Raw genomic sequence first — 26,208 nt, forward strand, 5'->3', positions numbered from 1 at the left:
GAATGGCTTAAGATGCCAGCGTTTACTAGCGACCAGTCTAAAGCACATTGCAGATATTGTAGATGTAATATGTTGGCAAAATATTCTCTTTTAGTAAGCCACCGTGAAGCAAAGAAACATAAGGCATCAACTCCACAGCAAATGATTTCTCTTACTAATGTAATTAAAACCAAAAATGATAAGACATCTATGCTTGAAGCAAATTTAGCAATGTTTATCTGTTGCCACTCATCATTTAATTGCTGGGATCACTTAATAGAGTTATGTAAGAATTATATGTCTGATAGTGATATTATATCCAAAGTGAAGTTGCATCGTACAAAATGTCCAAATATTGTGAGAAATGTTGTAGCTCCATATTTTGACGGAGATTTGATTTCTGATATAGGAGATAGAAAATTTAGCCTGTTATTAGATAAATCCAATGATATATTGATAAACAAGTTGTTAGGAATTGTTATCATATATTATAGTGACACTCACAAAAAAGCGGTACATACATATCTCAGTATGGTATCTTTAGAAACATATGATGCAGATGGCATTGTAGATGCCATAAAAATTGAATTAGTGAAAAAGAAATTAGATATAAAATGGCTATAGGAACTGGCTATAGGAACCGACAATGCTAGAGTAATGATAGGAGTCAATAATGGTGTTTTCCAGAAATTAAAAGAAATTCCATCATTACTTCTATTTAGATGTGTATGTCATTCTTTACAGTTGGCAGTATCCCACACTTGTGGTGAATACTTGCCCATAAATTTAGAATTTTTAGTATCCGAAACCTATAAATGGTCCTCTCATTCTTCAACAAGACAAAGTGCCTACAAACAACTTTACCTTGCTGTCAATGATAAAGAGCCTTTGAAGATCATGAATTCTTGTACAGCTAGGTGGTTGTCAATAGAACCAGTGGTAAATAGAATTTTAAGCCAATGGTTTGAATTGCAAACTCACTTCCAAACTACAAAAGAAAAATGCTTTACAGCACAAACGTTGCATGAAATGTTTTGTGATTCTAGGAATGAACTTTACCTTCTATTTTTGCATCCAATTTTAAAACATGTTCAGGAAGTGAATAAACTGTTTGAATCAAACACTGTCGACAAAACAAAATTACTTGAAGATCTTTCAAATTTGATCAAATCTGTTGCTAATATGATAGTGTTGCCAACATGTAGAATTGATCCTCTTGATCCGGATGCTTCTATTGAAAAATTTCTGGATCCTAAACCAAATTTAGGCAACAGGTTTGAGAGAAAGATAGCAGAAATGATTATCAAAAAGACTATAGTCCAACCCATGCTGGCATGGAAAACGGACGTTAAACGATGATGATGATGACTGTAACAGCCACCGAAGAAAATGGTATTCGCAAAAGAGCACAATTTTTACTCTGCCTTTGTAAAGAGCTCAAGCACCGTTTGCCAGGAAATATTAATATACTGAGGAATATCAAATGTTTTTCAGTAGAGAATATTTTACAGCATTTCAAAGAGCCAGTTTTACCTGTCTTAGAAGCAATGCATTTAAATGAAGAAAAAATTGCTTCAAATGAAATTCAGTTTAATAGCATTCATTTAGTTAAATGTCTAATATTGAAGCATTCTGGCTGGAAGTCTTGGAATATAAAGATGCTACTGGAGGAAATCCTTTTAGAGATGTTGCAAATTTTGCCATTAATCTATTGACATTACCAAACTCAAATGCAGAAGTTGAACGGTTGTTCAGTAGTATGGGTGTAATCAAATCAAAATTGAAAGACAAAATGCTTCTTCCTATGCTTAGATCAATACTGTCTATAAAATATGGCCTGAAAAGATATGGCAAATGTTGCAAAAACTTTGATATTCCAAAACACATAATTAACAACATTGGGACCTTAAATGTATGCAGAAGTCAAGACCTAGGCCCTGCAGCCGAAAGTGATCAAATCAGTGAAATTCAAGAAATTATTTCTTAATGCTGAATATAATTAAAGAAAGTAAATAAAAATGTAAATAAAAATTAAGCTTTTTGATATAATTAGACTTTAGCATTTTTTTGTCATATTTAGCATTTTTTTGGTATTTTTTCTACTGAAATTTAGCATAAAGTTCTGATTTTTTAGTTGGCAACACTGGTATGCATGCATGCATGTGTGCACGTATGAAAGGTTTCTTTCAATTTTCATCAAGCAAATCCACTCCCAAAGCTTTGAGGGTAGTTTCTTCTCTGAAGACCTGCTGTTCAGATCTCTTGAGAGTTTCTTACCACCACTAGTTCAAGATGCACTAATAAAAGACAGGATGGTCATGATTGGAAAATCTCTAATCATAAGCCTGTTAGATGGGGGTTTAACTGAAGTTAAACAATAACAACAACAAGATAGTTGACCTAACTATATGGAACCTATACACAGTTGAGTAGATTGGGCTGTTTGAGAATTAAGTGCTGTGTGGGTGGTGGTGAGGGGACACTATAATGATTGTAACAGGATATAGACCTCTCACTGTCAATTCAGCCAACTGCTCTGTTTCAAATTATAATTCTGTCTCATTGCCCTCATTTCCCACAACTCATCATGCTTTTGTTCTTTTGCTGGGCACTGCCTTCAAGGCTTTAGGCAATCATATCAATCCTTTTACTTATTTTATACTTGGTACTTATTCTTACTAATTTCTATTTGTTGAACTGTCAGAGATACAAATAAAAACCTAGACACAGACACACACACAAGGGTGTTTGTACAGTTTCTATTTACCAACTTTCATACTTCATTCAGAAGACATTGATCAACCTGAGGCTATAAAAGAAAACAAATGCCCAAGATTTCATGCAATGTAATCAAACCAGAAACCATGTGGTTGTGAAGCAACCTTCTTAACCACACAGCCATGTCTGCCATCACAGTAGGTTTTAATTCATCATTTTTCTTTTAGAAATGGTTAATCATAGAATACTATGAACTTTACCTTAAGTGCCTGGCAGTTTGACAAATTAAGGTCCTGCAGGTTATTACAGCTACTTATTGCCATGAAGGAAGAAATCTGAATACATTGGCAGTTTCGCAGATTTAAGTGCAGCAGATATGGACGGTAGAGGTAAATCAGTTTGCTCACAGTCAAATCATTCAACCTAGAAATGTAATGGTATATGTCAAAAAATATCAAACACTCACTAATTGGTTTTAACATAAATACAAATCATTGTCCTTATCATTATCAGTTTTCCACTGATTTAGAATGCAATCTAGACTATAGTGATACATAGATGAGTGTTCACTATGTTTGATCAATGACTGACTTTATTTTTGTCATTACTCATCCTATATTACATTGACACACAAAAAAATTAAATGCATGCAAGGTGCAAATGAGCACAATTGTGTGGTGGTATTGATAGTTCATCAAGAAAAAGATGTACACAAACAACTAATGAAAATTCTAAATTCGGATGATATACCATTAATGGTCAAATAATTAATTATTTGTAAAAAAGCCTATTCAATGAATTGCCTGTTGATAAAAAATTGTACCATGACTTCTTACCTATGGCTTATTTCATGAAGATTAAGCTGAAACAAAAAAAAAGATGTGTTTAACATTGAAAAAAATGAATATTATATATAACCGTTAAAACTTTGGGGAGATCAGAGGTGATCTTCTTTAGTAAGAATCAATTTAGTAAAAATTAATTTTATGTTCCTTCAAAGATTGCTGACCTTGCGTCTAAATTAGAATCTACTGTGCTAGCAATCGATATACCTCAATTTTAGTTTGATTTAATTTTATCTTTTGAAATTTTTTTTTTTTAACAAAAACAATTTACAAAAAAATTCTTGTAGCACTAATATGGTCAAACTTTAGTGCTAATATTGATTTCAAAAATTGATGGAAGACCATAAACTTTGAGGAAGGATATAATCTATTATACTGACCCATTGCTTGACTGGTACCATAAATCAACTACTGAGAAAGGATAAAATGCAAATCTGACCTTGACAGGATTTGAACTCAAAATGTAAGGTATTTTGTTTGATACTCTAATGGATTCTAAAAGTGATACTCTAACTCACACATATATAAAATACAAATTTTATGTAAACAAAAATCATTCCTGGTGAATCTCTGAAATGAGATGAAAGCATTAAAGAAACGATTATCCAAAATTCTAACTACCGCTTTTTCTTAATATATAAAGTAATCTATACCTATTTATTTGAATGTACAAGACATCAGAATGAATGAATTACAATTAAACTTACAACTGAAAGGTACCAGAAATGTGGAGGAAGTCTTCACAGAAATATCTAGTAAGTTGAATCTAATTATCTCAAAATTCAACACTATTTTCACCACCAAAGGTAAAGTTGTGAATGGCATTCATGCACAAGGAACTCTTCTTAAAGACATTCTAGCAATAAAGACCAACAAAATAGATTCTACCAATGAGCCATCCCTATCTAAAAGAAAACTTTACTAGAGAGGAACAAAAGTTGATACACAAAAGCAAAAACCATTAAAACAATAACTCTAGAATAAACTTCTAAATCAAAACAAACATGCATATTGGAAAAGTATTCGATATGATAACATAGCCAACACATGCCAAAATTGGCAAAACAAAGAAAACTCAATCCTCTCCAGAAAATTCCTCATGAGAAAAATGAAGGGTGAAACGCTAGAAAAGACAACAATATATATAAGCTTAGCATTATGCCATTTGGAAACTGAAATATCCCTTTTCCAATCATGAAAAATTCAAAACAATTGATGTAGTCATGTTTACTGAAATTTCTGAATGAAATGATAATCAAAATCAAGAAAAACAACAACTATAGAAAGAAGACACTAAATGGGAAGAAGAAAAATCCACAAAAATGTGGGGAAAACATCAGGAGTGGTTCACTAATTACTAAATAACTGAGGAGAAAAATCAATTATGAAAACAAAACCACAACAAGAAATAAAAATCAAAGAAAAACATGGAAATCGATCCCAGAGGAACCAGACAAAGATATCAGGCTTCCAGTCATCCAAAGACGTTTGCAGAGATGGCCTCAAGATCATCTCAAATACAAACTGGAAACCTATATGCCACAATGCCAAAACATAACTTTACTAGAAACACACAAAATATAGAAGACAACCAGCAAACCATAATACCAAATATCCTAGATGGACAAAAACATGGGGAGAAAGACAAAGAAAAAAACAGACAAAATAAAAATCATAATACAAACAGACATCATAGAGGCTTAAGAAATCCACAGTTAACAACCAATAATCCCAGACATCTTGAATGGCCTAACAAAAATAAATGAGGATGGTAAGAAGACAGATACTATATGCAATGTATTCTATGCAGAGAGCAAAGAATATTTTCTCACCTACAAAGAAATAAGAAACCCCAGAAATATAAAACGTAGAATCATTAGCATGCTGGTCAAAATGCTTAGTGGCATTTTGTCTGAGGTCAAATTCTGCCAAGGTCAACTTTGTCTTTCATCCTTTTGGGTTGATAAAATAAGTACCACTTGAGTGCTGAGGTTGGTGTAAATAACTTACCCTCCATCCTCGAAATTGCTGGCCTTGTACCAAAATTCACAATCAATGTTACAACTCCTTTTTTAGGGAGAACATACTACAACCAGACCCCAGATCTGATGAAACAAAATATTTGAATAAATCCACAGAACATAAAGAGCCTAAAATTATAAATTTATCAAAAAAAAACCTCAATGAAAATTAAATAAATCTTTTATTGAAAGGTTTCAAATTTACCCCTGCACCTGCTCCTAAAGCTCATAGAACTAAAAGCAAACATTGAATATTTTAGTCACCACCTCTGCCTTATAGAATTCTTCAGCAATAAGAATTTAAAAGATGAGTCAGTTGTCAGAAATAAATCCTACTTCACCCCTTAGATGGGGAGTGAAAAGCATTTAGATACATATATAGACACAATTTCCAAATTACCTCCCAGTGCCTATAAATGCAAACAAAACCTTTGTAGAGAAGAAAAGGAAGCTTTACTAGCACTGAAGAATAACAACTCTTCATCCTAAAAGAAGCCAATAAGGGTGGGGTAATAGTGATTAGGGACAGGGACTGTTATAAAGACAAAATACTGGAACATGTAACAGACCGAAATTACTATAAGGAAGAAATGAGAATTCCAGAAAAAATAATAATGAATAAAATCAGAACATGAATTAGTTAATACCCAGACTCCTTCACAGATAAAGAAATAGACTACTTATGTAACTCTGAAATTAAAGAGAGCAATTTTTGTGGATTACACAAGATCTACAAAAGCTTAGAAATACAGAGAGCCATAAATAAACAAAAGAACCAGTACTTAAAAATACTAAGAGCCACTGATCTCAAATTGAGATAAATAAAGGGCACTGCTATGGGGACAAAATTTGCACTCTCATATGTTAACTTGGTTATCGGTTTTTTTGAAGAAAAACTATACAAAGTAGGAAAAATTCTCGATCAAAATTTTAAGAAATGCATTATTGAAATGTGGAACCACTTCATCAATGACTGCTTTATTTTGGGAGAGAAATCAAATAATGAGCTACAAATATTCAATAACATTGTGGACACCATTCATGAGTTACTATTCCTGGACATTCATGTAATAATATATGACTCCACAGTAACAACAGAAATATATTTTATGAAAAACAGACACACATCAGTATTTGAACTTCTACTCTTGCCATCCTTCATATATCAAAAGGAAAATTCTATATAGTATGACCAGACATAGCTGTGCAATAGTAGCTGATCCAAATATATGTCAAATTCGACTCAATGAATTCAAAGGCTTCCTTAAAAAAAAGAGTTTCCTCTTAAAATTAATAAATGAGGGGATTATAAAGATGATAAAAACTGGACATCATACAACTGAGGACATCTAAGAAAAAAATTAAAGAAAATACTATTCCATTTATCAATAGACATAATCCCAAGGTGACCAACATTTTCCACACTATAAAAACAAATCTACTAATATCCTTACAAAGCCCCAAAATGATAAATCTGGTTCATAAAAACTTTGTACAAAACAGTAAACATCAGTCAAAAAATCTTAAAAACACATCTCATGGGTCCAAAAATTTACATCAGAGGATAATCCAGAATTCTTCACGAAGGACTGCAGAGATAATAGATGTGGACTATGTAAAACAACAACTTCAAATATTTGGACATTGGTTCTCAGATAAAATTTAAAAGTGGATTCTCCTTCCAAGTAAATGCAGATATGAACTGCAAGATACAGGATCTCATATACTGCATAACCTGCTCCAATTGCAAAGAAAACTATATTGGTGAAACCAACAATTTCCTTTGCTAACATATAAGAATCCACTGACAATATATCATACAATATGAATTATGAAAGTTTCCACTGAGTAAGTATCTGGAAATATGTGGAAACAGCAAATTCAAGATCTTTCCCTTCTACAAAGCCCAAGGGATGAACCATCCCAGAAAAAAGCCCATTTTCTACAGCTGAGTAGCATACAAAAAATACAACGCAATTTCAACCATCTCAGAAAAACACCCTGTTAACTCTTTCTTTCTGCTTATATTTCTTGCTTTCACTTTTTCCTTTTTTCCTCCCTCTAACCAAGCCTCCCAAAATTTACCACACACACATACTTACACATACATAACCACACATATACACACACATAGGTTTAAAATAACAAAGAACATTCTCTTCCCAATTCAAATTCCAAATTTTTCAACTGTACCTGAAACCATGAGGTCAGGAAGCAAACTTCTTAACCACACAGCCATGCCTGCACCCATATATATGTGTGTTTGTGTGTGTGTTTTATATATATATATATATATATATATATATATATATATATATATATATATATATATATATGCATGTTTGTATATGTAAACCTATGTGTGTGTGTGTTTATATATATATATATATATATATATATATATGCATGTATGTATATATAAACCTATGTGGTAGTTATATAAATATGGCAAATCTATTTCCTTGTCAACTGAAAAAAATAATGAACAGCATTAATTGATTTTCGAATCTTCTTGGCCTTTCATCAGAGGTGTCTACATCACTTCAACAATCCCAGAGAAACAAGTAGCCAATTTGTCTATATACACAACAAAACCAGTAGCTTCAGAGAACTAGAGCTACTAATTTGCATGCTAAAACAGATTAGTCAATAACTAATGAACTACTCACCTTATACCTGAGTGTACTGGCATTGGTTAGAACCTTCCAGGAACGGCATACACGGGCACAGTGGGCAAGATCAATGGCATTTAAGAAACTGAATATCTAAAAGAAATTATATACTTATATATATATATATATATGTATATATATATATATATATATATATATATATATATATATATATATATATATATATATATATACATACATATGTGTGTGCGTGTGTGTGTGCGCACGCGTGCACGTGTGTGTGTGCATGCATGTATATATAGTCACATACACACATATTACTAGCAAAAGTTTATTTCTCAACACCATATGGATGGATAAATAATCTCACTAGTCAGATACTAATAAGTTGTCAAGTATGAAATTTGTAGAAAAGGAAAAAAGTTTGCTAATCTATATATATAAAAATGAAAATGTGTGTCTGTCTGTCTGTGTGAATCCCTAAAACTCGAGAACTACACAACCAATTTCATTCAAATTTTACACATGCCTTACTTAGGGTCCCGGTTGTGTTTTAGTCAAAAAAATGTTCAACTTCTTGCATAGTTCGAGCCCACAGCAACATAATATCTCCTCCACTATTTAAGTATTACGTGTCAAAAGTGAAACAAAAACACTCATGTCAAATACTTTCACTTTAAAAATGAAACTATTCCACTAACTGAAACAATCACATTTCGATACTGTAATGACAGATACTTTCACTTTAATGGTGTATATATATGTATATATATGTAGAGAGAGAGAGAGAGAGAAAGAAAGAGAGAGAGAGATGTATATGTATACATATAGATGTATATGTACACGCATATGTATAGATATATATATAGATATAGATCTATATGCATACATGTATATGTATACATATGTGTAGATGTATATATATAGATGTACATGTAATATGTACATATATATACATATATATACATGCATACAGATATCTATACATATATACACCCATCACACACACACATACACATGCACACAAACACACACATTAGTCATCTGTTTTCTTATCCAAAACTAAGTCAAAAGTACTGAATGGATCTTTATGAAATTTGGAAATTATATTCTATGCATAACAGCCATAACCCCCATGAAAATTCATATATTTTTGATGTTGATGAAATTTTAACTTCTAGCATTCCACAACAAAAATACTTTGGACCAAAATGAGTAGCAATTCCAGAGTCAAATACTGTGCATGACCTGGGGATAGATATGAGTAATGATGTTTCACTTCATGTACCTATCACCAAGAAAGTGGCACAGTCCAACCATGTTAATGCAATTGTGTTTTGGAGTGATATCCTGTACATGCAGTAACATTGTTCTATTCTATTCCTTTGCCACAATGATTGTTGACATCTTGCATTATCCCTAATTTTATGAAATTCTATACCATACTCTCATCAATTAAATGGTGGAATTGTCATCTGTTATTCAATGTTCAATCAAGTAACTACATATTTGCATAAAACCCATGGTATTGGACTATTGATTTTTATCGAAAGAATACATATATGTCTATAGAGTATATCTGTGTGCATGTATGTGTATATCTGCATGCATACATATGTAAGTATATTTCTGTAGATGTATATTTCTCACTGTATTTGTATCCATATACACATGTGTGCTGACATGCAAGTATTTGTGTATATGTATGTGATTAATGAAAGTGTTTAATGATATGACATCAAATTAAACAGTTTAATTTTATTACCAAAACTGGATGAAATCAAATCTTTTTCTGTTACCTTTTTTTTCATTTTTTGTTTTCAAAGATTGATAGTTGAAGAGATGTTTGTGGTCCTTTAAATTTACATATTTTCAGGAGGCAGTACATCTACAATTTTAGCTTTTGTTTCTATAAAGGTTGTCACACTCTTAAATACTGCTTTCAGCAGGTGTTTTAAGTTCTGTTTGATATTTCTGTAGTTCTTAACTGTAGGGCAATATGCTTACAATGTTCACACCATAAGAAGCCCTTGTGATAGAATTGTGTCAGAAAGCTTCCCACCATGGTATAGATCTGCACCAGCAGAGTTGTCTGTGATTATCCTCCTCCTCCTCCTCCTCCTCCACCACCACCACCAACAACAACAACAATTTCATGCATCAAAACAGACACAGTAGACTAGGATAGTCTTCTATCTGGCTGGCTCCTGTCAACTGTCCTACCCATGCATGCATGGAAGATGGACTTTAAACAATGATGATGAATCAATAAGAGAACCACAATATGATCACTTGATTTGCTAAAAAATATCAACCAAATTATCCTGAAATTATAAGCTAGTACACAATGGATAATGTAGTGCTACATACCATTAAAACAAGCCCAAATCATCATAGCTAGAACAGTATTGATCTGCCTGGACAGTAACTACATGAATGCAGTTTTAAATATCAAAGATTTCTATACCTGTACAGAAACTTTGTAAGGTAAAGTTGAAATACTGTCATGTACTTCTGGAAGACAATTTTTTGAAGGAATTGGTTCCTCATTCTCAGTATTCTCTCCCTTTTCTAATCTCTACAGAAATAAAAAAAGAAAGGTGAACAGATGACTCATTGATATTAACATAAACACACACACACACACATTCATCATCCATTTAATATCTGTTTTTCCATACTGACATGGGTCAGATGAGACAGTTTTTCCATGGTTGGGTATTCTTCAGACAGCTCGATGGCTGGACATTATTGGCAATATTCCAGTCATTCTTCATTTCACGCTTAAGGCCCAATCTTGGCTGATTAAACCTCCTAAAGTAGACTGAGCAAGCATATGTCAGACAGGATATTACCTAAGCTAGGGGAAGAAGCCCTTTTACCACTATGAATATATTTTTCTTCAGTGATAGACTAGTTTAAAGATATCCCTTATAAATTATGTGCAAAATATATTCACTTTGATATTTTATTTTATTATACCTTCATCACATTATCACTATTACTAAAAGCTATTGAGCTTACTGAAATCACAACTGGCTTTAGTAATTCCAAGGTTGGTGTGATTATCCATGCTTGGATAACTGTTATAAGTTATAATTCTATATGGATATAAAAAAAAGCCACAATTACATTTTTGGCAAGTGTTTTAGCCAAGGTCACTGATCTTTTGACCTATTTAATCTGTCACAACTTTGGGACAAAATGCTCCACAGAGAAGGGGTTTCTTTAAGGATGTTAGCCTGTTGATTACAACTAACTGCAGCCTGTAGATTGAAGATAGATTCAAGAAGGACCTGATTAGCTTCTTCATATGTCTTAATCTATCTACTACATTAGACACAGATCTATCTGTATAAACTTTTTGGATGTGACTTTGAATATCTCTTATTGATTATTTTAACCATATACAAAAATATATCTCACCAAGATTATCATGTTTTTCAGCTAATGCATAGATATTTAAGAAACACTTAACATATTATAAGAAAGCATTGGCTTGTAGTGATTTTAAGGAAAAGCCATGTTACTTTTAAGGAAATGCTATATCAACTACAAGTATGGGATTAGGCAGAATAGACCTAAATAATATTATTTGGATATTCTTTCTGTCACCAGTCTTCACTTGTTTCCAAATAAGATACTATTTCTCCTGGTACTTCAAATAATGGACAGCTCAATGGCTGAACATATTTTCAATGCAGGCAACATTCCTGTAACTCTTTTTAATATGGAACTAACAACACCTGTCATCAGAGTTTTTTTCTTTACCCAAGAAATGTTTTCAAACAGAACAGGTATTATAAGAGATGGTAGAGGAAGAGGAGGGGGAATTCTTTTTAGCCAACAAGCACTTTGAATGATGGCAGAACAGAACATACCATGGTAATACATACGTATAAATTATCATCATCATGTTCATCAACGTCCACATGCATAGTGTAAACATATGCAAATATATACACATACATATACACACATGAATGCATAGGGTACAAACATGAATATAAATATATAATATGTATAGTCACATATACACATAAATACATGCATATAAACCTACAGGACACTTATATACATATATGCACCCATAAAAAAAAAAATTTTTTCACAAACCCTACCCCAACAAACCAAACTACATCTCTTCTCTTTCTCACATTTCCTCTTTTTCATGCACTATGCTTATGCTTATATCCTGCTCCTTGATCCTGACCTCACTGCCATGCAGACTGTATCATTGTTATCCTGTTGTCACCCACCTCCTCTCTATGTCCACATTTCACCAGTCACTGCATTTCCTCCCCCACATTCTTTGCATTCATGTAAAGTCCCTGATCCCTACTCATGCACCCTTGGCAATACTCTACAATCCCATTTATATTCTGATTCCTGTACCTTGAGGGTATGCCCTAGCACTTCATCACCATCTCTCTCCCACTCTCATCCTCTTTCTTGCATTCTCATCCTCTTACTCTCTTCTACTATCTCTCTCTCTCTCTCTCTCTCTCTCTCTCTCTCTCTCTTGCTCTCTCTCCCTCTGACTGGGTAACCATGTATCTCCTCTACAGCAATACACTTGTCCCTCTATCACACTCTAATCTCTTATCACCTCACACAAGGCTACTTCCTCAAAAGCCTGCCCCACAAAGATCTTTGTCTTGCAAGTTACTTGGTGACCCCACTTGTGCTGGTGCATCCAGTCCACACTGTAAAATAGTTGATGTTTGGAAGGGCATCCAGCTGTAAAAATCATGCCAAAACAGACATCACTAGTGCTGGTACCACATAAAAAGCACTCAGTCCACTTTGTAAGGTGATTGATGTTAGGAAGAACATACAACCATAAAAACCCTACCAAAGCAGACTGGTACAGTCTTCTGCCTAGCCAGTCCATCCAACTCATGACAGCATGGAAAATGGACATTAAATGATGATGATGATGATGATCATCATCATCATCATCATCACCATGCACTCATGTAACACCTCACATATTGTTATATTGTCATCTGCAATATATAAATATATATATACATATAAGAAAATAGGAATAATTAAATTAATACTTATTTATTAATTACAAAATTGGACATCATCTGACAGTTGTTTTGATTCAAGACTTAGAAATTAATTAATATAATTAAAAACATTTTAAAGTTGAATCTCAATGGAGGTGGAAAAAGATATACCCTTACATTTTCTTATTATTGTGTGTTGAGTGTAGGGAGCAAATTCACTAACTAATAAATGTTTTGTAGAAAGAACATGATACAAACCTTACAAAGGTGGGGAAGGTAGTATATTTATCAAAGTTATTATAAAAATGAAAATAAAAATAAGGAATAAGATATGGTAATAAAACAAATATATCTTTAAAGTATAATTAAGTATTAAATAAAAGTAATTGTGAATGTGGTTATAAAAATTTAGGTAGTAATATATTATGGGTAGTTATTAATATTATAAAGTAAGCAATATTTTAATTAATGCTATTGTGAAAAGCACCATCCGAATGTAGTCTATGCCAGCTCCCCACCCCAACTGGTTCTTGTGCTGGTAGCACGTAAAAAAGTACCATCCAAACATGGCCAATGCCAGTGCTGCCTGACTGGCTCCCATGCCAGTGGCACGTAAAAAGCACCCATACACTCTCAGAGTGGCTGGTGTTAGGAAAGGCATCCAGCTGTAGAAACACTGCCAGATCAGATTGGAGCCTGGTGTGGCCTCTTGGCTTACCAGTCCCCAGTCAAACTGTCCAACCCATGACAGCATGGAAAACAGACGTTAAACGATGATGATGATGATGATGATGATGATGATGATAATGATGATGATGATGATGATGTAAACAAATAAATAATTATGAATAGAAAAATTAGAGTGAATATATATAAAAATAGTTTGTAATTATTTAAGTAATATATATGTGAGTAAAATAAATATAAAAAGGGTAATAGGTGAAAAATATATTTTTGAGTGCATTATATATAAATACAATATATAATTTATATGTACAGAGATAGAACAAAAGTGCAACAAGCATATAATAAAATGATATAGAATAGATTAGTGAATAGGCAAATGAGAATTTGTTATTACACAAATATAAACATAAGTTTACACACACATATAGATAATTTATTATGATTAATACTTTTAATTAGTACTACAAACATAATTATTATAAATTATTATGATTAATCAAAAATCTTATTGTATCTTCACCCCTTCTCCGACTAAAACCTATTGGCATATCCCACTATTATGGTTTAGTCATTTACTTAACGTTCCAAAAGGATATACAAAAGCAAAATTGTATGATTACAACCATATTCGACTTTTCCCTTTTTCTTCTCCATGCTCTTCTTTATTTATTCTTCACTCTGATGAAGCTCCATGTTTCCAACCAGTTTTATTACCAAATATGATAAATATTTTTAGCATATCAATGGCAATAACATATAATGGGATGCAGTCTATTTGTATTGAATTAATAAATAGTAATTGATGTTCATCAATATTTCTCCACTTTCTGTTTTCTTTAAAATATTGATTGTTGATAAACTCATGTTTATCCTTGTCTTTACCTATAATTTATGAGCAAATTATGTTCACATATGTATGCCCATGGTTAAACATAGGTAATATACCAGTAGTGTAATGGATACTTCTATCCCTTAGACAGTTATTTTAACCTCTAACTCAGCTAACCGATATATATATATATATATATATATATATATATATATATATATATATTCATACACAGACACACACGCACATATATATATATAATTTAAAATTAAAAATAAATAATAAAAGGGTAAAATTAATTAATTAATCAATCAGTTGATTAATAATTTTACCAAGGAATTTTTAACTCCAATTTCTAAATTCAGTATGTGGTGAAGCAATTAGCTGACCTCTAATTATAATTATATATATATATCAAGTTGTTGGATCTGGTAATGAAAGTCACGGGGAGGGTCATAGCCCAACTAATTAGGGAGCGAGTCAGTTTAGATGAGACGCAGTTTGGGTTCGTGCCAGGGAAAAGCACCACTGATACTATATTTCTGGTAAGACAGCTTCAGGAGAAATACCTAGCCAAGGATAAACCTCTGTACCTGGCTTTTGTCAACATGGAGAAAGCCTTTGACAGGGTTTTCTGATCCCTCATCTGGTGGTCAATGAGGAAACTAGGGATAGAAGAATGGTCAGTGAGAGCTGTGCGAGCCATGTACAGGGACGCTGTCAGTAAGGTGAGGGTTGGAAATGAGTACAGTGAAGAATTCCGGGTAGAGGTAGGGGTCCACCAAGGTTCTGTCCTCAGCCCCCTCCTATTTATCATAGTCCTCCAGGCGATAACAGAGGAATTCAAGACAGGATGCCCCTGGGAGCTCCTCTATGATGATGACCTTGCACTAATTGCTGAGTCATTATCAGAACTAGAGGAGAAGTTTCAGATGTGGAAGCAAAGACTAGAATCGAAGGGCCTTAGAGTCAACCTAGCTAAAACCAAAGTCCTAATAAGTAGGAAGGCAGACAAAACACAAACCCCTTCAGGTAGATGGCCCTGCTCGATCTGTAGAAAAGGCATAGGCAGAAACTCTATAAGATGCACCAAGTGCAAGCTATGGACACATAAGAGGTGCAGCACTATCAAAGGAAGGTTAACTAGGGAGTTAGTTTTTGTATGTGGCAGATGTTCAGGAGCAATAAACACTGTGAATGTGCAGAAAACAACTTCTGCCACATTCCAAGGAGAAAAACTAGACGTAGTTGATAGCTTCCGCTATCTAGGTGACCAAGTTAGTAGTGGGGGAGGGTGCGCTGAAAGTGTAGCTGCTAGAATAAGAATAGCCTGGGCAAAGTTCAGAGAGCTCTTACCTCTGCTTGTGACAAAGGGTCTCTCTCTCAGAGTAAAAGGCAGACTGTATGATGCATGTGTACGAACAGCAATGCTTCATGGCAGTGAAACATGGGCTGTGACTGTTGAAGACATGCGTAGACTCGCAAGGAATGAAGCCAGTATGCTCTGATGGATGTGTAATGTCAGTGTGCATACTAGACAGAGTATTAGTACCTTGAGAGAAAAGTTGAACCTCAGAAGCATCAGTTGTGGTGTGCAAGAGAGACGATTGCGTTGGTATGGTCATGTGGCGAGAATGGATGACGATAGCTGTGTGAAAAAGTGCCAGTCCCTAGCAGTTGAGGGAACCTGTGGAAGAGGTAGGCCCAGGAAGACCTGGGATGTGGTGGTGAGGCACGACCTTCGAACATTGGGCCTCATTGAGGTGATGACTTCTGACCGAGCCCTTTGGAAATACACTGTGCATGAGAAGACCCGGCAAGCCAAGTGAGACCTAAATCCAAGGCCTCTACCAGGGATGTAGCCAGCCCACTTATGCGTAACATTCCTTCTTTGGACACTAAACTCCGCTTGCGAAGACCTGTTGAGGCAAGTGAAATCAGAATCGAAATCGAACTAAATTCGACGACTGGCACCCATGACAACACCGTCTCCTTCATTGGACACGAAACTTGGCTTGTGAAGACCTGTTGGGGCAACTGAAAGCGAAATTGTGACGGCACCTGTGCCCAGCGTCGCCTTCCTGGCACTTATGCCGGTGGCATGTGTAAAGACATTCGAGCGCGATCGTGCCAGTGCCGTTGGACTGGCCCATGTGCAGGTGGCACGTAAAATACACCATTTTTAGCGTGACCGTTAAAGCGGACATTAAACGATGATGACGATGATGATGATGATATATATATACAAAATCCTGGAAATATTGCACATCTGCAACGGGAGTTGGATGCAATATACAGGTGGACTAAGGACAACAACATGCAGTTTAATTTCAGGAAAATTCCAGGTCCTACACTACCAACACACAAAGGTAAACGACATGCAGACAGGACACACTGGCCCAGGAGGAACTGAAATCCCTGAATCAAAATCAGTGTGTGACCTGGGCATTGACATGAGCAATAATACATCTTTCCAGGTGCATATTACCAAGTTGGTAATAAAATGCAGACGGCTGATTGGCTGACTGGCTGTATTTTCTGAACTTTCAAAACAAGAGAAAAGGAGACATTGATGATCCTCTGGAGGACATATGTATTCAGCCACTTAAACTATTGCTACCAACTATGGTCCCCACACAATAAAAAATCAACGGCAGAACTCGAAGCAATCCAACGAAGCTACACCAAGAAAATCGTTTAGATGCAATATGTCAGCTACTGGGAAAGACTGAAAGAATTAAAACTCTTCTCTCTGGAACAAAGGTGGGAGAGATATGCAGTGATATACATCTGGAAAATCCTAGAAGGCCTTGTACTAAACTTTGGCATTGAAAGTTATTCAAACTACAGAACGGGGTGCCACTGCATAGTGTCAAAGATCCCAGTATCGCCATCAAAATACAGGACCAAATACTGCAACAGCTTGGGCTTCAGGGGCCCACAGCTCTTTAATATCCTTCCAAAATGCCTGAGAGACCTGCATGGTGTGGATGTAGGTGTCTTTAAAACAAAATTGGATCTCTTCCTATTACGGGTTCCAGATGAGCTTACCTCATGGCAAGAAACACAGATGAGGGCAGCAGCATCAAATTCCCTCATTGATCAAATGCCACATATTATAGGAGGTTCCAAGTAAAGGTGTAGCTCAGTCAATGGTGGTGCTCCAGCATGACTGCAGCTTTAAAGCTGAAATATTTTAAAATAGTTAAAATAGTATATATATATATATATATATATATATATATATATATATACACACACACATACATCACTAAAGTGACAAAGGCCACTAAACAGCACTAATTTTGCTAGAAATAAGAGTCTCAATGCAACATGCCAGGTGCAGGAGTGGCTGTGTGGTAAGTAGCTTGCTTACTTCCGGTTTGCTCACTGCGCATGTGCGTCAGACTTGCTACTTGCCGTCAACAAAGGTAGACATGAGTTTCGGCTCTGTCTAAAAAAGGAAAGATTGAAGAATTCGCCGGGGTAAGTCGTTTTTGTTGCTCAGCTGGGCAGCAATTTATTGCTTCTATTTATTTTTTCAGTAAATTGTTGTCCAGCAGTGTGGCATCTTCGCTTTCCTTGACGAGATTTTTGTGTGTTCGTTGTACGAACAAATTTTGTATTCGCTGTTTGTGGGAGGCGGGTTCACTTGCCCACAGTAGCAAAAATTTTTGTTTTGGCTTTGAGCAAAAAAAAAAAAAAAAAAAAAAAAAAACTTTGAGTGAAGTCGACCAAGGTAGGCGGAATTGGTTTTTGAGCTGTGTGTAATTTATTGTGTTTCTTTTTTCAGTAAATTCGCCAGCTCTAGAGCAGTTCCGTTTACTTTCGGCGACTTGTTGCTAATTTTTGTGAACAAAATTGTGTTTCTCGTTCGTCATTATTAGTAGGCGTGTTCAAGTCACCATAATGGCGGACTGAGAATTTTTTGTGAAAAACTTTTTGTGTCTCACTTAATTGCAAGAACTGTTGTTTTTGTGGGCGTATCTCGCCTCCGAAAAACTTGCGAAAAATTCTAACAATTTGTGAAGGATTTCTCAGTGTTCCTGTTGCTGTGTCCCTGGATTACCTTTACTGGAATACCTTATTGGAATACCTGTAGGCCAAGATTACCAAGTAGCCGGAATTGTGTTGCTGTGACTTGAACTGTCTTCCTTCCTTCTTTTTCTCTGCTCTGTCTTTCTGTTCTTTTTGTATTTATTTATTTATTTTTTGCGGTGAACCTTTTTGTTGAACTTTTCGTTGAACTTTTTTGTGGAACATTTTGAACTTTTTTTTTGAAAGCATGGCAAAAAAGAGTAACACCATGTTGGAGTGGGAGCTTGTCCCACCCAAGAAGTGGTTAAAAGACTTCAGGGAAAGAACGGTGGTGTTACGAACCTACTCTAGGTCAATCGACACCATTACGGTCTTTCCCGAAATTGAAATTGAAAAAGATTTAGCAGAACATATGCCAACTATTAAGTTTATGGCAAGGGGTGTCAAATACGCGATGGTCTGGTTGCTATTTGACACCCCTGAGGTGGCTCGCAAGTTTGCGAGCCAGCCCTTAGAAGGGAAAAAAATTCTGTTTCTTCCCACAGTATGTGGGAAGAAATTAACTAGAGCTTGGATCTGTGGCCTGCCACCTGGCATAGAACCTGATTGGATAGAAGATACTATCCGACAGGGTCTGGGTGGCAGTGGAGCCAAGCTCTTAAATGTGAAAATTTTACCTACAGCTGATTGGGTTGGGGCAAAAGCGGTTTTGACCCTATGGACCCAATCAGCCAGGGATCTGGTATTTCCGGATTTTTTGAGGATGGCTGGGCATAGATATCCGGTAATTCTTGAGGGACGTAAACCCAAGTGAACCGGTGTCTGAAGCCCGGTCATATCAAGAAAGACTGTCCCCAGGACCAGAGTAAGGTCCTGGAACAGTTAACAAATGTTGTTCACCCCGCTCCCCTAGTGGAGGGAGAGACGGAGGAAGCCGAGGAGGTGGAAACCTCCTCAAAAAAAGGAAAAAAAGGAAGAAGGGCAACAATGGTTGCCCACCGAAAATCGTGGGGGAGGAGGAGGACCTTCCGGCAAAGGCGGAAGTACGCCCTACTCCAGTGGCCCTAAAGAAAAAGAAAAAAAAGAATGAGGCACGGCCGGTGCTCGATAGTGCACCACCAGCATGTCCCGACACTCTGTTGGTGGGAATTGTGCCACCAACGGAGGAAAGCAGGTCGGCGGGAATTGTGCCACCGACAGTAGAAGCTGTGGGCTCACCCTGTGAGGAAAAGGATGTGCTAATCCTATTCCGAAAGGAAGGGGCCCTGCAGAAATCTGTGAATGAAAGGAAGCGCTGGAGGGAGGGAGTCGACACCTGTACTAGGGATCCGGACTGGCCTCCACAGGTGTCTGCGGAGGTCGTGTTGAGTAGTCACATAAGCGTGGTGGTGAATTCCTTCCCCCTCGACGAATTCAGTATTGAAAAGTGGCCCGACCCAGACCCATCGTTTTGTTTGAGAGAAGCGAAGGCTATATCGGGCGAAAAAACCTAAGAGGACGAGTGCCTCATATTGTGTAATGAAAAATTGTAAGAGATAAATGCCTTAATTTATGACTTTTTATGTACGAGGTTCATAGCCTCAATGTAAAAATTTAATTTTAAAAGAACAGTGTTATAGAGAAGCAAAGTTCAGCAGGCGGCTTTTGCCTTCTCTCATTATACCATCATATTTATCATCCATTTCATCTCATTAATGTGTTTGTCTAGCCTGCAGCTACTCTGTGTACTGCCTTTATGGCAAATCAAATGAAATAAAGTAGCTTGCTTACCAACCACATGGTTCTGGGTCTAGTCCCACTGCGTGGCACCTTGGGCAAGTGTCTTCTACTATAGCCTCGGGCCGACCAAAGCCTTGTGAGTGGATTTGTCAGATGGAAACTGAAAGAAACCTGTCGTATATATATATATATATATATATATATATATATGTTTGCATTTCTGTGCTTGTCCCTCCAGCATCGCTTGACAACTGATGCTAGTGTGTTCACGTCCCCATAACTTAGCGGTTCGGCAATAAGGAACCGATAGAATAAGTACTAGGCTTACAAAGAATAAGTCCTGGGGGCGATTTGCTCGACTACAGGCGGTGCTCCAGCATGGCTGCAGTCAAATGACTGAAAAGAAATAAAAGAAAAAGTCAAAACAACTCAATAGCCACAGAAGCACTACCTTAATGACTACAAAGGGAGGCAAGCTCTCTACAGTTGCAGTTATAGCCAAATCACCAATGATTTCACATTTCGATACTTATTGCATCTTAATGCTCATCGGTGGCTTTCACCATGCCTAGGTTTAAACTCAGCCCACCTTGTCAGCTTATAAGATTTCCATTCAAATCATATGCTCATTTCATAAACAGTAAAAGTGAAAATTATAGATAATATAGGTGGCTAATTCACAATTTTACAACTTAAAGGCAGAAATATATGTCATTAAAGTGACAAAGGGGACTAATTGGTACCAGAACTGCTAGAAATAAGAGTCAAAACAACTCAATAGCCACAGAAACACTATCTTAATGTTTCTTTATTGGTAGATGAAGAAGCAGCAAAAGAATGTCAGAGGAATGTATTCAGGGAAGGAATGATTATGCAAAGTCATTAGTGTTTGGGTGGCAATAACAGTAAGTATTACTGTTAATAAGAGACATAGTGCATCAAGTGAACCTATACAGATGTAGTATGCAGCTTGTGAGCTTGGAAAACAGAAGCTAGTAAAGTAGAAATAGAGAAAAAACAGTACATCTGTGTGCAATGGTTGTTGTAATGTATCAGTTTGATCCTTTGCCAATTAACCAAATGACCTTCAAATACTGTTTATGATGATTTATTTCTTTTTCTTTTTTCTACCGATTTCAGTTATTGGACTGTGTTAGAACATCACCTTCAAAGATTTTAGTCAATCATATCATCCATTCTCCTTACATACATCTCTTATACATTTTTTTTATCAATCTCTTAAGGCCATAACTAAAAACACTGGTTTACACTGGAAAATACAAAGACTCATTCACACAAACATGCTTCTCAACCACAAGGTTGTGTGCTCAGTCCCAGTGCATGGCACCTTAAGTAAGTGTCTTCTGCTAAAGCCTTGGGTTGACCAAAGCACTGTAAATGGATTTGGTAGATGGAAACTGATAGAAGCCCATAGTATATGCATGTATTTGTCCCCCACCCCCATTGCTTGACAACTAGTGAAGGTGTGTTTAAGTCCCTGTAACTTAGTAGTTCAGCAAAAGAGACCAGTAGAATAAGCACAAGGCTTAAAAAAGAACATAAAAGTTCTGGGTCAATTCATTTGACTAAAATTCTTCAAAGCAGTATCCCAGTATGGCCACAGTCTAATGAATGAAACAAGTAAAAGAATAGAGTAAAATGATATTAATTATTTCGTTTTGGGATTTGGTTTGCAAGATTCTTTATGTGAATTCATGTGTTGAAGCATATTCTGCAAGATGCAATGAAAATTTTAGAAAAATAAAAAAGAAATTAGTTGAAACTTTGCCAGTGAGTGTGTTAAATTATAAGGCACTAAAAGAGAATGACTCTCCCCAGACACAACAGAATATTAATTTGTGCAACAGAAACAGTATTAGATTAAAATATAGCATTCTGTGTATCATATATATGACAGGTTTGCAACCAGTTTATTAAATTTCACTCATGAAGTATTGGTCAACCTGAATCCATTAAAGGAACTAAATTGTATGATTACTCCTGATTCTACACAACTCCAAAGCAATCTTCTTAACCACTCATATGTGCCTCCACTTACAGTATGTGTGAAACATTACCATCTTCCTAGATATGCAAGCAGTGCCTAGATGTAGGTCCAACTTGAGCTTTGCAGGTCAGCAACTGAACAAAGCTCAAGTATGTTCTGGGCCTGAAGTAAAAACCAAGTTTTTGTGATAAATATTTTACAATGTTATATACATATGAAGCTTAAGAGACATTGACAGATATACTTACTCAATTCCTATTGGATAAACAGTATAAAAATAAAAGTAAATGTAATCATTTGACTACAAAGTTGAAACTCACATCAAAATACTCTTTCTGTTGAATTGATTCAAGTGTGACATGGTGCCAGGCATTGAAAATAGTTTTACACAGTTGCAAATCCCAAACATGATCAAGCAGTTGTTGAGCTGCTGTAAAATGAAAGACTGAGAAGGATTAGGTTATACCTAATATAACATTGTATAAACTAATGTGTTATACACATTGGGTTATACAAGTGAAAAATTCACAGGGGCAACAGTCAACAAAAGGTGGCGGGGAACCCTGAAGAAGGCAATTAAATATTGCATTTAGTAAAGAGCAGGTGAGAAAGAGAACTAGATTAGTGAAAGAGTTATTAGTAAACTATAAGAGACAATTAAAATGATATCAAGACCAACATGCTAGCAGCAAGAATGTGCTTGTCCATTTCTACAATATGAAACATGAAGGTTGTGTTGTCATGGCTAGAATTCATGTACTAAAACAAGAAAGAACAAAGGCTGTTGATGGGTTTGGGTGGTGGAGGCATGATATGGCAACAAAGCTACAATTCAGTCTTGAACAGATCAGGATGGGTATGTACTGCACAGTTCCAAGCTAATGTGAATGGCTTTCCTGCAGCACTTCAGAGAAGGTGATAGAGAATTATGAACTTTAGCACCTATCTTGGTGGCCTACCATGACTCTTCGGAGAAGAGGCAAGGAACGGTGAAAGGCCAACAGCAGCAACTGAAACACGTGAAGTACTGAGTGGTTGTGCAAGGAACAAATGGCCTGGTTTGGATCTACCCAATGGGTTTATGGCTATATTCCAGAGTTGTTTGGTGACCTCTTGACAAATGTCTATCATAACTGGCAGCAAAACAGGAGAATTCCCAGGTCTGTGAGCTGGGGGAGGTTTAACGTTGCTAAGAAAGGATGCTAAAAAATGGGGATATTATAAACAATTTCCAGCCCATAACCCTGCTAAATGTAGAGTTTAAAATTTTGACTAAAGTGTTAGCAAAGATGTCAGCACTCATCATAGATGGTTTGGTTGGAGAATCGCAAATGTGTGCGATCTCCACTAGATCCATCTATGATAACCTCTACTTCATGCATTACATCATAGAAGGAATGGGTAAAAAACGGTGGGGCCCCAATCAGTTTGAACCAGTCTTGGCAGTAGTCCTAAAAGCAGCCAGTTTTTGACTCATTTTCAGTGGCTGGATCACAGCAATGCACAGTGGTGCTTGCTCCATAGTCAGAGTTAGCTGCTACCTCATGGAACCATTTCACATTGTGTGCTCAATTCATCAGGAGTGTCCTCTCTCTCTCTCTTCTAAATCTTCTGACACCCCAGCATTTGCTGTAGAATCTAGAACTGGGATATGGGAGAGCTGTGTCAGTATATGCAGATGATATTACCATTATCATGTTAGACATCATACAAGGAATTCGAGATAAAGCAGGAGCAAAGATTAAGCCAAACAAGTCAGTAGGCTTGCAGCTCAGCACCTGAAGATGCAAGTCTATGCCAATGAACAGCATAATAGGTCAATGAATAGACAGATCAATGAAGTTGTTTGGGATTTGATTTTGCCAAGACCTCCAGGTGAACAAGAACTGAGATGAGGTTAAAAGCAGGTGGCCAGTCTTATTCAGAAATGGGCTGAGAGGAAATTCTCTCTGAAAGGTGAAGCAGAGGTGGTGAATGCCTGCATTGCCTCCCTAATAACTTATCACCTGGCTGTTGTGCCTGGCTCCAGTCCATGTGTGGCCAGACTGGAGCATTTACTTTTCTGCTTCCTGGAAGGTGGTCCTTCTGTTACCAGTGTCCTCTGGAAAATGGGCTTGACATGCCATGACTGTTGGTGCACAGACACATGCTGCAGTGATGCCACTTACAAATTTTCCTTGATAGTGAGCCAGTGTGAGCTATGTATGTAAGACACACTTTTCCACAGCTCAAATCTTTGGTGGAGCTGCAGTCCTGGTTAAGAAAAGACCAAGCTTGGGTGACTGGTACCTAGAATGCCATCAAGCAATCACTGCCCTCTACTAGTCAGACAATGCAGTCAGTGTAAGTTCTATATTAGTAACATATATAAGTCTAGTGGTGGGTAAGAGTTATGATATTCTTGAGAATACTCTAAAATCCAACAAAGATGAACTAGCTGATCTGTTTCAGAAGACTTTTAGGCTTGGTACTATCATGTATAACTTCCAGAAATCCTTGGTCTGGCAGCACTACTGAGGAGTACTGTTGGTTTGAGATAAACCCTTCATGCATCAGGTGAGATTGTTTGAGATGCATACAAAGCAACAAATCCCAACCACATACACTTGTACAATGTCCAAGTATTGACCTGTGAAGTTATGTCAAACAGCTGTTATTGCATGGGGAACAAATTCAACTATTGGTCGAATCCATTGTAGGGATTACCCCACCACCTACCTTTAACAAGGTAAGGCAGGTGATGATCTTCTATTTAGTGGGTATGGTGAAAGAGGTGTGGTGGATGAGGCTGAAAGAATTGTAAAAAGACACCTTCTTCTTTGGTCAAGCTCTCATCAACATTTTAAAGTTCCACTTTGAAGGTGGAGAGGGAAGCACTACCTCCCAGTGAGTTTGTGAAAAGATGGGTAACTGTAGCAAAAAGGGTTTGGATTAATGGCCTTACTGTAAGCATACTTCTGCTTTGACTGGAGAACAATAGTTGAGCGAGGATCATGCCTATGGTGGTCAGGGTAATCCTAGATCTTTGGGGTTCCTTAACTGGCTCTGTTTGGATTTTCTACTGTATCAGGACTGCATCATTCATGTTATCACATACTTTGTGTACTATGTATGCTTTTATCTCATTTTACCATCTTTTCCATTTCTTCCTTCTCCCCATTTATGTACATACCCCCCACACACACACACACACACATACATACACACACAACTTGTCGACTGTTCTTGTGATGACTACCCCATCAATACTCTTGTGGCCAATAAAGGAAATCATCATCATTATCATTATAATGATGAAGAAGAAAGAGGAAAAGCAGAAGAAACCAAGATGAATAGTACATACGAACACCTAGTCTTTGGAAGCAGCAGCCTCCACAGCCTCCAACCAATCCCTGCCTTGAAAGTAAACAGATGATGATGATGCAGTAGAGGATGAGGGGAGGAGGAGTGCTAACAAGGACAATAATTCATGAGGCTGCAAACACAACTCAGATTATGTTTGGTGAATTTTCATTGTCCTAAGTTCAAATTCCATTAAGTTCAACATTGCTTTTAATAATTTTAGTGTTAATTGCATAGGCATCAGGTAATGAACACTCATTCATTATCATTCAATCAAATGTATAAAACTGGGCATTAATAAATAGGATTTCTTTGTTCTACAGTTAGTATTTCCATTGGTTGTCAACATTGTATGAATCTAATATGCTGCT

At 36.2% G+C, this 26,208-nt stretch overlaps 1 protein-coding gene across 15 annotated transcripts in view; it reads right to left on the reverse strand.

The window, feature by feature from the left end:
- LOC106867275 (F-box and leucine-rich repeat protein 13) overlaps window positions 1-26,208 on the reverse strand; it is a 148,531-nt gene that overhangs the window by 66,999 nt on the left and 55,324 nt on the right. For 6 of the 15 annotated variants that reach the window (XM_089338275.1, XM_014912104.3, XM_089338277.1 and 3 more), the window contains 5 exons: window positions 22,816-22,940; window positions 10,664-10,774; window positions 8,233-8,328; window positions 3,534-3,559; window positions 2,958-3,120 (listed from right to left, as the gene is read on the reverse strand). In XM_089338275.1, the coding sequence (XP_089194401.1) occupies window positions 2,958-3,120; window positions 3,534-3,559; window positions 8,233-8,328; window positions 10,664-10,774; window positions 22,816-22,940 (521 nt within the window). The remainder of the gene's footprint in view (window positions 1-2,957; window positions 3,121-3,533; window positions 3,560-8,232; window positions 8,329-10,663; window positions 10,775-22,815; window positions 22,941-26,208) is intronic. The other 9 variants (XM_089338276.1, XM_014912105.3, XM_089338278.1 and 6 more) reach the window with 5 other exon arrangements.

This window comes from Octopus bimaculoides, chromosome 20, assembly GCF_046866305.1.
Source record: "Octopus bimaculoides isolate indiv1 chromosome 20, ASM4686630v1, whole genome shotgun sequence".
NCBI lineage: Eukaryota > Metazoa > Mollusca > Cephalopoda > Octopoda > Octopodidae > Octopus > Octopus bimaculoides.